The sequence below is a fragment of the Anomaloglossus baeobatrachus genome, chromosome 3 (assembly GCF_048569485.1).
Source record: "Anomaloglossus baeobatrachus isolate aAnoBae1 chromosome 3, aAnoBae1.hap1, whole genome shotgun sequence".
Taxonomy (NCBI): Eukaryota; Metazoa; Chordata; class Amphibia; order Anura; family Aromobatidae; genus Anomaloglossus; species Anomaloglossus baeobatrachus.
The window spans coordinates 32959905-32973832 of record NC_134355.1 but is presented as its reverse complement, the minus strand read 5'-3'; the positions used below and the strand labels follow the sequence as shown (position 1 = coordinate 32973832).

General features: G+C 45.0%; 1 protein-coding gene across 1 annotated transcript in view; it reads left to right on the top strand.

Annotated features, from left to right (window-relative positions):
* The window catches only part of IARS2 (isoleucyl-tRNA synthetase 2, mitochondrial), a 145251-nt gene that overhangs the window by 109506 nt on the left and 21817 nt on the right, over window positions 1-13928 (top strand). Inside the window, exons 13-15 of the mRNA XM_075339113.1 lie at window positions 2813-2915; window positions 3152-3248; window positions 7360-7468. Of these exons, the coding sequence (XP_075195228.1) occupies window positions 2813-2915; window positions 3152-3248; window positions 7360-7468 (309 nt within the window). The remainder of the gene's footprint in view (window positions 1-2812; window positions 2916-3151; window positions 3249-7359; window positions 7469-13928) is intronic.

Genomic DNA, 13928 nt, shown 5'->3' with positions numbered 1-13928 from the left:
CATTATTCAGAGGATTTCAAATTATAATAGTGCACGTTTATCTGAATTTTCTACAAAATCAGAGTAGAAAATTCAGAAAAACGTGCACTATTATAATTTGAAATCCTCTGAATAATGGGCAATATTTTTTCTATTGATTTACTTTTTTAATAAAAAAAAACAAAAAAAAAACCCTTTTTGGGAATACTACATTTCTAATACATGAAATTTTTTATTTTTGTTAATATTATTTTTATATATATATATATATGTGTGTGTGTGTGTGTGTGTGTGTGAACAACAGCAAGGCAAAATCCAGCAATAACGTGAGCAGTCCAGGATGCTGTTAAAAAATCTTTTCTTTCTTTTTATTAATAAATTCATTAAAATATAATGGTCCAAGCAATTCAGAACAGCATTATCGCAGGAAAATAGCGCAGATAGGACTATAGTTTCATCCTCTATACACATGAGCCATACATTGGTGGTGCTACTAGGAGGACTATTGTGGTATTACCTTCTCAAGGTGCAGGTAATGGGTCACTTAGGTATCTATATATATAATTGCCTTATTCTGTCTGTCATGCTCCAAAATTGTGTCCTTACGGTGACACAAAGCTGATTGGCCGCTGGGCTCGCCATGGCCCCGCCCCCCCACACGGATTGGCCTCTCGCCCCGGCTCTCTGCAGGCCCCGCCCCCCTCACGCAATGCACGCTCGCTCTGGCCCAACTGACACGGAGCTCCGACTCCCAGGTAAGTACACACACACATCAGATCACACTCACTCTCACACACACCTCACACATCACATCCACACACTCACAACATCCTGGGATATCGCTTGCTTCTACACCGGCTCCGTCACGATCCCAGCTGCGCCAGACATAACCTTGCGATGCTGGGATCTTGACGGAGCCCGTGAACGCTGGTAACCATTATACACATCGGGTAACTAAGGTCCCTTGGTTACCCGATGTGTATCATAGTTACCAGTGTACACCGGCTCCGTCACGATCCCAGCAGCGCCAGACATAACCTTGCGATGCTGGGATCTTGACGGAGGCCGTGAACGCTGGTAACCATTATACACATCGGGTAACTAAGGTCCCTTGGTTACCCGATGTGTATCATAGTTACCAGTGTACACCGGCTCCCGGTACACATGTGCAGGGAGCCGGCATTATACTCCTCTCCCCCCAGGACTACTCCTCCTATTACAGTCCTCCTATTATACTCCTCTCTGAGTATAATAGGAGAACTATTATAGCATGGGGGATGTAGCACGATGGGGAGTGCGCAGCATGGCGGATGGAGCACGATGGGGGGTGCGCAGAATGGGGGATGTAGCACGATGGGAGGTGCGCAGCATGGGGGATGGAGCATGATGGGGAGTGCGCAGCATGGAGGATGGAGCACGATGAGGAGTGCGCAGCATGGAGGATGGAGCACGATGGGGAGTGCGCAGCATGGAGGATGGAGCACGATGGGGAGTGCGCAGCATGGAGGATGGAGCACGATGGGGAGTGCGCAGCATGGGGGATGGAGCACGATGGGGAGTGCGCAGCATGGGGGATGGAGCACGATAGGGGGTGCGCAGCATGGGGGATGGAGCACGATGGGGAATGCGCAGCATAGGGGATGGGGCACGATGGGGGGTGCGCAGCATGGGGGATGGAGCACGATGGGAGGTGCACACCTCCCCCCAACACACACACACACACACACACACACACACAGGGAACCACAAACACCGCCATACACAGACACCCACACACACAGACAACGCTGCACACACACAACACCCAACACACAAACACCGCGGCATACATAAATATACGCACATACCGCACAACACACACATTGCACAAAACATACCTCCCCCCAAAACACACCACACCCACACAAACCGCGCAACACACACACACACAACGCGACAGACACACAGCGCTCCACAAACAACGCAACACACATACAACACCGCTCTCACCCCCCGCCACACCCAGACAACACCCAGAACATGTACAGCGCCCTACACAAACACTTGGTAACTACACACAACAACATATATATATATATATATATATATATATATATATATATATATAATCTATATATCTATAACAAAAATCATACATAAACTACACAATACGTAAATGCTAGAATACCCGATGCGTAGAATCGGGCCACCTTCTAGTCATTATATAACCACTCTCTGCAGTATAGATTGTACCTATCGTTTATACTGGGCGGCACGGTGGCTCAGTGGTTAGCACTGTATAGTGGCTCAGTGGTTAGCACTGTATGGTGGCTCAGTGGTTAGCACTGGTGGCTCAGTGGTTAGCACTGGTAGCTCAGTGGTTAGCACTGGTGGCTCTGCGGTTAGCACTGTATGGTGGCTCTGCGGTTAGCACTGTATGGTGGATCTGCGGTTAGTACTGTATGGCGGATCTGCGGTTAGCACTGTATGGCGGCTCTGCAGTTAGCACTGTATGGCGGCTCTGCGGTTAGCACTGTAGGATGGCTCAGTGGTTAGCACTGCAGCCTTGCAGCGCTGGGGCCCTGGGTTCAAATCCCACCATGAAAAATATCTGCAAGGAGTTTGTATGTTCTCCCCGTGTTTGCGTGGGTTTCCTCCGGGTTCTCCGGTTTCCTCCCACACTCCAAAAACCTACTGGTAGGGATTTTAGATGTGTGAGCCCCAATGGGGACAAGGTTGCCAATGTATGTAAAGCGCTGTGGAACTAATGGCACTATATAAATTAATACATATTACTTGCTGCATAAATTGGGTTCTGACGTCCTTCTCCGTTGTTCCTCTTCTCTCCTCACAGGCACACCATTGGTCATATCATTAAACTGGTGGAGCAGCATGGCAGCGACGTGTGGTGGACGCATCCGGTAGAAGAACTGCTTCCTAAATCCGTGCTGCAGCAGGTATCTACATACACGCCATATTTCATGGTTTACACGGGCACAAATGTTGTTACTGAGCTTCTACATGAGGCACCCTTGTGGCACGAGCTGCGGGCCCCTTCATTGTCTATAATGCTGTTGGACCCATGACCACTCCTGGAAATAGTAAAATAGTAATGGCGGGAGGATCCCAATTAGATAAATAATACTAATTTGCAATGATAAAACTAACAAAAAGTTTCTTTCTGTGTTGCCAGGCTGCCAGCGGAGCCAACGTGCTCGATTTTGAGCCAGGGCGGGATGTTTTGGACATCTGGTTTGACAGTGGAACATCATGGGCCCATGTTCTGGAAGGTAGGCTGAAGTCTGGAAACTCCTATCATACAGGCTGCCCCACAAGGACATGTCTTTTTGGTGTGGTTCTATTTGGCGTGTGCACCCGGAGCTTCCCCAGTTTATACACCAAACGTAAAGGAATAACTAAATGTGGACAGAGCATTAAAAATTGTCAGCAGCGCTCTTATTACATCTGTCATATTCAACGATCTCCAAAACTAAAAGTCCCATCGTGCCATAAAGTGGTGCACTACTTCGTCTCGCGGGGATATTACCTTACATTGGGGGGTTTCCAATTCCCAGCTGTTGCCAAAGTGCAACTCCCATCATCCCGATTTTAGATTAATGGCATTTTCTTGTATGGTTGGGGTCTCTCCAGTTGTCTGGGCACGAAGGGAGTCGTGTTTACCACAGCTATACATGATTTAGATTACACCAGAGAAGCGAAGTACTGGAGCACGGTGGCTCAGTGGTCAGCACTGCAGCCTTGCAGCGCTGGGGTCCTGGGTTCAAATCCCACCAAGGACAGCATCTGCAAGGAGTTTGTATATTTTCCCGTGTTTGCGTGGGTTTCCTCCGGGTTCTCCGGTTTCCTCTGATACTCCAAAGACATACCGAAATGGACCTTACATTTACAAAGCGCTGTGGAATCAATAGCGCTATATAAATGTAAATATTATTATTATATAATATACTATTGTATAAAATTATTTATTTATATTTATTTTTATATATATATATATATATATATATATATATATATATATAATCTCTCTACATATATATCTATCTATATATATATATATATATATATATATATATAATATATATATTTTAATTGTATTAAAATTATATATCTCATATATATATATATATATATATATATAATATATTTTATTATTGATAATAATTTAATTCTATTAAAATAATATTATATATATATATATATATATATATATATATATAATATTATTTTAATAGAATTAAGTTATCAATAATAAAATATATATGTATAATATATATATTTTTGTTTTTATTGATAATTTAATTATATTAAAATGATATATATATATATCATTTTAATATAATTAAATTATCAATAAAAAGATATATATATATATATATATATATATTTTATTATTTATAATAATTTAATTCTATTAAAATTATAAATATTATATATATATATATATATATATATATATAATTTTAATACAATTAATATATATAGAGATATATATATATATATATATATATATATATATATATATATATATATATATATATATATATATATATATATATATATAGAGATAGATATAGATATATCTATATCTATCTGTCTATCTATATCTCTCTCTATATATATATATATATATATATATATATATATATATTATACAGTGCCTACAAGTAGTATTCAACCCCCTGCAGATTTAGCAGGTTTACACATTCGGAATTAACTTGGCATTGTGACATTTGGACTGTAGATCAGCCTGGAAGTGTGAAATGCACTGCAGCAAAAAAGAATGTTTCTTTTTTTATTTTTATTTTAAATTGTGAAAAGTTTATTCAGAGGGTCATTTATTATTCAACCCCTCAAACCACAAGAATTCTGTTTGGTTCCCCTAAAGTATTAAGAAGTATTTCAGGCACAAAGAACAAAGAGCTTCACATGTTTGGATTAATTATCTCTTTTTCCAGCCTTTTCTGACTAATTAAGACCCTCCCCAAACTTGTGAACAGCACTCATACTTGGTCAACATGGGAAAGACAAAGGAGCATTCCAAGGCCATCAGAGACAACATCGTGGAGGGTCACAAGGCTGGCAAGGGGTACAAAACCCTTTCCAAGGAGTTGGGCCTACCTGTCTCCACTGTTGGGAGCATCATCCGGAAGTGGAAGGCTTATGGAACTACTGTTAGCCTTCCACGGCCTGGACAGCCTTTGAAAGTTTCCTCCCGTGCCGAGGCCAGGCTTGTCCGAAGAGTCAAGGCTAACCCAAGGACAACAAGGAAGGAGCTCCGGGAAGATCTCATGGCACTGGGGACATTGGTTTCAGTCAATACCATAAGTAACGTACTCCACCGCAATGGTCTCCGTTCCAGACGAGCCCGTAAGGTACCTTTACTTTCAAAGCGTCATGTCAAGGCTCGTCTACAGTTTGCTCATGATCACTTGTAGGACTCTGAGACAGACTGGTTCAAGGTTCTCTGGTCTGATGAGACCAAGATCGAGATCTTTGGTGCCAACCACACACGTGACGTTTGGAGACTGGATGGCACTGCATACGACCCCAAGAATACCATCCCTACAGTCAAGCATGGTGGTGGCAGCATCATGCTGTGGGGCTGTTTCTCAGCCAAGGGGCCTGGCCATCTGGTCCGCATCCATGGGAAGATGGATAGCATGGCCTACCTGGAGATTTTAGCCAAGAACCTCCGCTCCTCCATCATGGATCTTAAGATGGGTCGTCATTTCATCTTCCAACAAGACAACGACCCAAAGCAAACAGCCAAGAAAACCAAGGCCTGGTTCAAGAGGGAAAAAATCAAGGTGTTGCAGTGGCCTAGTCAGTCTCCTGACCTTAACCCAATTGAAAACTTGTGGAAGGAGCTCAAGATTAAAGTCCACATGAGACACCCAAAGAACCTAGATAACTTGGAGAAGATCTGCATGGAGGAGTGGGCCAAGATAACTCCAGAGACCTGTGCCGGCCTGATCAGGTCTTATAAAAGACGATTATTAGCTGTAATTGCAAACAAGGGTTATTCCACAAAATATTAAACCTAGGGGTTGAATAATAATTGACCCACACTTTTATGTTGAAAATTTATTAAAATTTAACTGAGCAACATAACTTGTTGGTTTGTAAGATTTATGCATCTGTTAATAAATCCTGCTCTGGTTTGAAGTTTGCAGGCTCTAACTTATTTGCATCTTATCAAACCTGCTAAATCTGCAGGGGGTTGAATACTACTTGTAGGCACTGTATGTATGTATGTATATATATATGTATGTATGTATGTATGTATGTATATATATATATATATATATATATATATATATATATATATATGTATAATATATATAATATATATTATGAACAACGGCAAAGCAGAGTCCAGCAATAACGTGAGCAATCCAGGATGCTAGATAATTTTTTTTAACATCCTGGATTGCACACGTTATTGCTGGACTCTGCTTTGCCGTTGTTCACATTTGTATGGATGTACTCCTACATCCTGATCCGGGCACAACGGAGTTATCCAGGTCAGCTGAGGTTCCAGGTGATTCACAGGAGTGAGCTGGTCTACATTGTTAGACATCTAATATATATATATATATATATATATATATATATATATATATATATATATATATATATATATGTGTGTGTGTGTATATAAAGTATTATTATTATATATTACCTTACAGAAAACAGGACTCTTTCTCTCCTAGTGTCTAGTGGGAGATCAGATGTACGGTGTCCCCCATTGAAATGAATGGGGGTTATGTACCCCATCAAGTGAAAGCTCTTGGCAGTCTCCATCCCGGTGACCCCGCTAAGTTCTTTCACCGCTGGCAGGTTGGATCGTCGGCAAACATTGTTGTGCTGTTTTGCTTACTTTTTAACAGGGCGATTGGTGCTTTACGACGCCCGTCCCTGCTGACATGTTACTGCCGAGCCGCTGAATTAAAGTTAAACCGATATCACATGAGATCCCCAATCCTGTCCTGCGTCCAACGACATGTCCCAGCCGAGACGCACAACACCACAACATGGACAGAGATTATGGATATACATTAGGCAGATCTCTCCTTGCTGTCAGTGAATGGGTCCGTTCATTGCTCCATCGTGGTTTTGCACAGAGCTCTGTAGCACGGTGTCGTAGAGCTTCTTTGCCGTGTACCTGTGTGACTCGGACAATGAGCGGCAAATCCTAACTTTCCTGGAATCCTGAGTGGCCAATCTGTCCAGGTGTGCTGTGACGGGTTGGATATTATGGGAAAGCCGAGTGATGAGCTGTGATGGCCGGGAGCATGTAGTGGTAATTTACCGTGACCAGTTCATACTTTACTGGGAGATTGCACACATTAACAAGCTACTTTTTCTTGTGGCATGTAGACGCAGAGCAGCGAGCGGACGTGTACCTGGAGGGGAAGGATCAGCTCGGGGGATGGTTCCAGTCCTCGCTCCTCACCAGTGTGGCCACCAGGAATAAAGCTCCTTACAAGTAAGATCAGGGTACACAGATTATGGAATATTTAAAGGGATTATCCCAAAATCCATCCGTTTATCTCCAAACTTTCATCACTCACATGACCAGCACAGATAGCGCTAATGCTAAAGTAAACCAAGCATCATCAGATTTACTAGGCTCTGTCCTAATAAGGTCACATCAGGTGACTAACAGTGCTATCTAGGAAACCATTCCTAAAAAGTACCAATCGCCTGTACAACCCCCAACCTAAAAAAAACCTGCCTGCCATTATGGCTTCAATAGACAGTGACTGTCCGTCCTCTCCTGGACCAGTTGCAGAGTGGCGTGATCACTGGAATCGGCATGTCGGCCCGGTGCAGGAAGGGCAGCAACGTCGTCTGTGCACCAAATCACTGCACAGGCACAAGATGATGCCTCATGTTTGACAACCCGATCAATTTGAGGGACAATGAACCAAGATCGAGATTGTTGGGACAACCCTTTTAATCATCTCATCAGCCATTTTTGCAAAAACGATGACAACTGATGCAGCCATATTTGATGTCGGAATAAATAGAATTTTATATAGTCGCACTTCTTTTTTTACACATGTACTAGGGTTCGGCCCAAGGTATGACTATATCTCTATAAGGAGACAGCTGAAATCTAATACTTTAACCCAAAAATTAGAAGAAAATGCCAAAATATATTTCTGTTCAGAAAACTACTAGGATATACCACAGATATTTCCAAACTCGATATCCCAATAAATACACCATACATCATCAAACGATGAGTCTTTATTGATGACAGAATAAAACCATAAATCACAAAGGACAAAATTAAAAAATATTGTTATTAAAAACACTAGGCATGGAGAGAAGGTCATACTCCAATTTTCCATATAAATTTCCCTTGAGGAAGATTTTGTGAAACGTGCGTTGGAGTGTGTGGCGAGGGAGCAGTGTCATACTCTGTATATCATGACATCAGGTTTGTCTATGTGATGTTACTAATGGGGTGGGTTTACTGATGATGCTATGCATATAATGCTATGATATAATGGATTTGAATGCATCATTGGTTATTTTATATGGTAATGTTGTAAAAGTGTTTATATTGATTACCACCATTTTTAAATAGCTATAATATTACTAGAAGGTGGCCCGATTCTACGCATCGGGTATTCTAGAATTTACGTATTGTGTAGTTCATGTATGATTTTTGTTATATATATATATATATATATATATATATATATATATATATATATATATAGATGTTGTTGTGTGTAGTTACCAAGTGTTTGTGTAGGGCGCTGTACATGTTCTGGGTGTTGTCTGGGTGTGGCGGGGGGTGAGAGCGGTGTTGTATGTGTGTTGCGTTGTTTGTGGAGCGCTGTGTGTCTGTAGCGTTGTGTGTGGTTTGTGTGTGTGTGTGGTGTGTTTTGGGGGGAGGTATGTTTTGTGCAATGTGTGTGTTGTGCGGTATGTGCGTATATTTGTGTGTGCAGCGTTGTCTGTGTGTGTGGGTGTCTGTGTAGGGCAGTTGTTTGTGGTTCCCAGTGTGTGTGTGTGGTGTGTTGTGCAGTGCGCGCGTGTGTGTTGGGGGGAGGTGTGCACTTCCCATCGTGCTCCATCCCCCATGCAGCGCACTCCCCATCGTGCTCCATCCCCCATACAGCGCACTCCCCATCGTGCTCCATCCCCTATGCTGCGCACCCCCCATTGTGCTCCATCCGCCATGCTGCGCACTCCCAAACGTGCTCCATCCGCCATGCTGCGCACTCCCAAACGTGCTCCATCCGCCATGCTGCGCACTCCCAAACGTGCTCCATCCGCCATGCTGCGCACTCCCAAACGTGGTCCATCCGCCATGCTGCGCACTCCCAAACGTGGTCCATCCGCCATGCTGCGCACTCCCAAACGTGCTCCATCCGCCATGCTGCGCACTCCCAAACGTGCTCCATCCGCCATGCTGCGCACTCCCAAACGTGGTCCATCCGCCATGCTGCGCACTCCCAAACGTGCTCCATGCGCCATGCTGCGCACTCCCAAACGTGCTCCATCCCCCATGCTGCACCAGCATCAGCCTCTCTACCCGCAGCATCAGCCTCTCTACCCGCAGCATCAGCCTCTCTACCCGCAGCATCAGCCTCTCTGCCCGCAGCATCAGCCTCTATCCTCCCAGCATCAGCCTCTCTCCTCCCAGCATCAGCCTCTCTCCTCCCAGCATCAGCCTCTCTCCTCCCAGCATCAGCCTCTCTCCTCCCAGCATCAGCCTCTCTCCTCCCAGCATCAGCCTCTCTCCTCCCAGCATCAGCCTCTCTCCTCCCAGCATCAGCCTCTCTCCTCCCAGCATCAGCCTCTCTCCTTCCAGCATCAGCCTCTCTCCTCCCAGCATCAGCCTCTCTCCTCCCAGCATCAGCCTCTCTCCTCCCAGCATCAGCCTCTCTCCTCCCAGCATCAGCCTCTCTCCTCCCAGCATCAGCCTCTCTCATCCCAGCATCAGCCTCTCTCATCCCAGCATCAGCCTCTCCTCCCAGCATCAGCCTTTTCTGTCCCCAGCATCAGCCTCTCTCCTCCCAGCATCAGCCTTTTCTGTCCCCAGCTGATGCCTTTTCGGTCCCCAGCATCAGCATCTCTCCTCCCAGCGTCAGCCTTTTCGGTCCCCAGCATCAGCCTCTCTCCTCCCAGCCTACCCCAGCCTCAGCCTCCCCCAGCATCAGCCTCTCTTCTCTCAGCCTCCCCATCCCAGCCTTCCCCAGCATCAGCCTCTCTCCTCCCAGCATCAGCCTCTCTGTCCCCAGCATCAGCCTCTCTGTCCCCAGCATCAGCCTCTCTCCTCCCAGCATCAGCCTCTCTCCTCCCAGCATCAGCCTCTCTCCTCCCAGCATCAGCCTCTCTCCTCCCAGCATCAGCCTCTCTCCTCCCAGCATCAGCCTCTCTGTCCCCAGCATCAGCCTCTCTCATCCCAGCATCAGCCTCTCTCATCCCAGCATCAGCCTCTCCTCCCAGCATCAGCCTTTTCTGTCCCCAGCATCAGCCTCTCTCCTCCCAGCATCAGCCTTTTCTGTCCCCAGCTGATGCCTTTTCGGTCCCCAGCATCAGCATCTCTCCTCCCAGCGTCAGCCTTTTCGGTCCCCAGCATCAGCCTCTCTCCTCCCAGCCTACCCCAGCCTCAGCCTCCCCCAGCCTCAGCCTCTCTTCTCTCAGCCTCCCCATCCCAGCCTTCCCCAGGATCAGCCTCTCTCCTCCCAGCCTCCTCCAGCATGCCGTGCTCCTCTGCCGACACTCACAGATCCGATCGCATACACTCACACACACCCACACACACCCGATCGCATACACTCACACACACCCGATCGCATACACTCACACACACCCGATCGCATACACTCACACACACCCGATCGCATACACTCACACACACCCGATCGCATACACTCACACACACCCGATCGCATACACTCACGCACACACACATTGACGATATTGCACATACGCGCTCATACTCACAACATCCGGAGATACCACATGCTTCTGGCCATGTGATCCTCCGGCAGGTCCTGGAAGCTCACAGCACAATATCGCCGCCGAGAAGCAAGCGATATCCCAGGATGCTGTGAGTGTGTGGATGCGATGTGATGTGTGTGTGAGAGTGTGTGTGATCTGATGTGTGTGATCTGATGTGTGTGTGTGTGTGTGTGTGTGCTGTTATGTGTGTGCGTGTGTGTATTTTCCGCCGCTGCAGGACCTTGATGCGCTGGTAACTATGCTAGCATGGTTACCAGCGTATCTCGTCCCCCGCTCGCACGGGAGCTCCCACCAGCATACGCCGGCCAGCCCCAGCAATGCGAGGGTATGTGTCGGCTGGTTTGGCGGTGTACGCTGATGTGGGCTCCCAGGGGTACAGTACTCACCTGGTAGTCGTGGCTCCGTGACCGTGTCGATTCGGTGAATGCGGGGGGGCGGGGCCAGAGCTAGCGTGCATTGCGTGAGGGGGGCGGGGCGTGGCCGAGTTGCCAATGCCTGCAGGGTGCCGGGGCGAGAGGCCAATCTGTGGGGGGGGCGGCGCCTGGGCGAGCGGCCGGCCAATCCGTGTGGGGGCGCAGCCTGGGCGAGCGGCCAATCCGTGCGGGGGGCGGGGCCATGGCGAGCCCAGCGGCCAATCAGCTTTGTGTCACCGTAAGGACACAATTTTGGAGCAAGACAGACAGACAGACAGAATAAGGCAATTATATATATAGATAGTTATGTATATTTAGTTATGCATAATATATATATATATATATATATAATTATATATAAAATTATAGTTATGTATATTTGAATATAACTTTATGGAGAATTGGAGCATGACCTGCTCTCCATGCCTAGTGTTTTTAGTAACAATATTTTTTATTTTTGTCCTTTTGTGATTTGTTTTTAATCTGTCCTCAATAAAGACTCATGATTTGATGAGGCATGGTGTATTTATTGGGATATCGAGTATGGTGAAAGCTAATGCTACAGGGTCACATACACATTACAGTGTTTAAGAAATGGTGCACATGGCTGATTTTGCATATGGCCAGTTTTAATCTAGGAAGGGCCACTGTATCCTTAGGTCCAATGTACCTAATAAAGGCCCAAAAAAGTGTCCTCTTTTAGGCTGATGTATCTTTTATATACTCGTGTGCAAGAGTAATCTGCTGCACTGATCCATTCAGGGGCGTCCCACAAATAAACCCCCTATACCGTGCCACGTCTGCCTGTACAGTGGTATACGTCAATGCAGCCTCCACCCCCGTATATAATCTATAGCTTCTCTTTCATTTCATCCTCACTAAGCAACTATCAGCACTGAGGCCATTACTAATCTACCTCCCGGCCTTTGCTCTTTGGCCCGTCGTTCAGTTGTTGATATTGGGGCGCAGTAATTGCACTGATTACTTAAAGGCCAAACAGGAAGGCTTCAAGTTGGTTTGGCAATAAAAGTTGGTCGTCTGGCAATGGTGGGAACAGATAAGGACGTGACCGGGATATCACATGCTGAGGAGCGTAATGGAGCAAACCCTTACTTGGGTTACGAACCTATTTTTGGCTAAAAATATTTTTTTTATACAAATTATGAACTGTTTGGCTTCTGCAGCTTCTATATATTCGAGTACATGGCAGACAACTGGGTCCGATTCCTTATCGCTCTAATTCTGAATTTTCTTCTTATCTGAAAGTTCACCTTCGATGGGGTCATAAGAGTTGAGGCGACGAGAGAGACTTTGCTGTCTTGTACAACCCCTTGCAAAAATTATGGCCTCCCCTGGCTCTGAGGATGTTCATTCAATTGTTTTACTTTTGTTTAAAAAACAGCAGATCACAGACGGCACCAAACTAAAGTCATTTCAAATATCAACTTTCTGGCTTTGAGAAACACTAAAAAGAATCATGAAAACATAATGTGCTAGCCAGTAACGGTTACTTTTCAAAACCAAACAGGGGGAAAAATTATGGAATCACCCTGAAAATTTTCATTCCCAAAACTAACACCTGCATCAAATAAGATCTGCTCGTTAGTCTGCATCTAACAAGGAGTGAACACACCTCGGAGATCTGTTGCACCAAGTGGACTGACATGAATTTTGGCTCCAACACGAGAGATGTCAATTGAAACAAAGGAGAGGATTATCAAACTCTTAAGAGGGTAAATCATCACGCCATGTTGCAAAAGATGTTGGTTGTTCACAGTCAGCTGTGTCTAAAATCTAGACCAAATACAAACGACATGGGAAGGTTGTTAAAGGCAAATATACTGGTAGACTAAGGAAGACATCAAAGCGTCAATACAGGAAACTTCAAGCAATATGTCTCCAAAACAGGAAATGCACAACAAAACAAATGAGGAACAAATGGGAGAAAACTTGAGTCAATGCCGAACTGTAAGAAACCGCCTAAAGGAAATGGAATTTACATACAGAAAAGCTAAACAATAAAAGAGAACATGTAAATTTCCACAGTCATTGATGATACGGGGCTGCATGTCAGGTATGGGCACTGGGGAGATGGCTGTCATTACATCTTCAATAAATGCCCAAGTTTACATTGAAATTTTGGACACTTTTCTTATCCCATCAATTGAAAGGATGTTTGGGGATGATGAAATGATTTATCAAGATGATAATGCATCCTGCCATAGAGCAAAAACTGTGAAAACATTCCTTGAAACAAGACACATAAGGTCAATGACATGGCCTGCAAATAGTCCGGATTTCAATCCAATTGAAAATCTTTGGTGGAAGTTGAAGAAAATGGTCCATGACAAGGTTCCAACCTGCAAAGCTGATCTGCAACAGCAATCAGAGAAAGTTGGATCCAGATTGATGTAGAGTACAGTTTGTCACTCATTAAGTCCATGCCTCAGAGACTGCAAGCTGTTATAAAAGCCAGAGGTGGTGCAACACAATACTAGGGATGTATTGGATGGTTATTTTGTTTGTTTTTCATGATTCCATAAT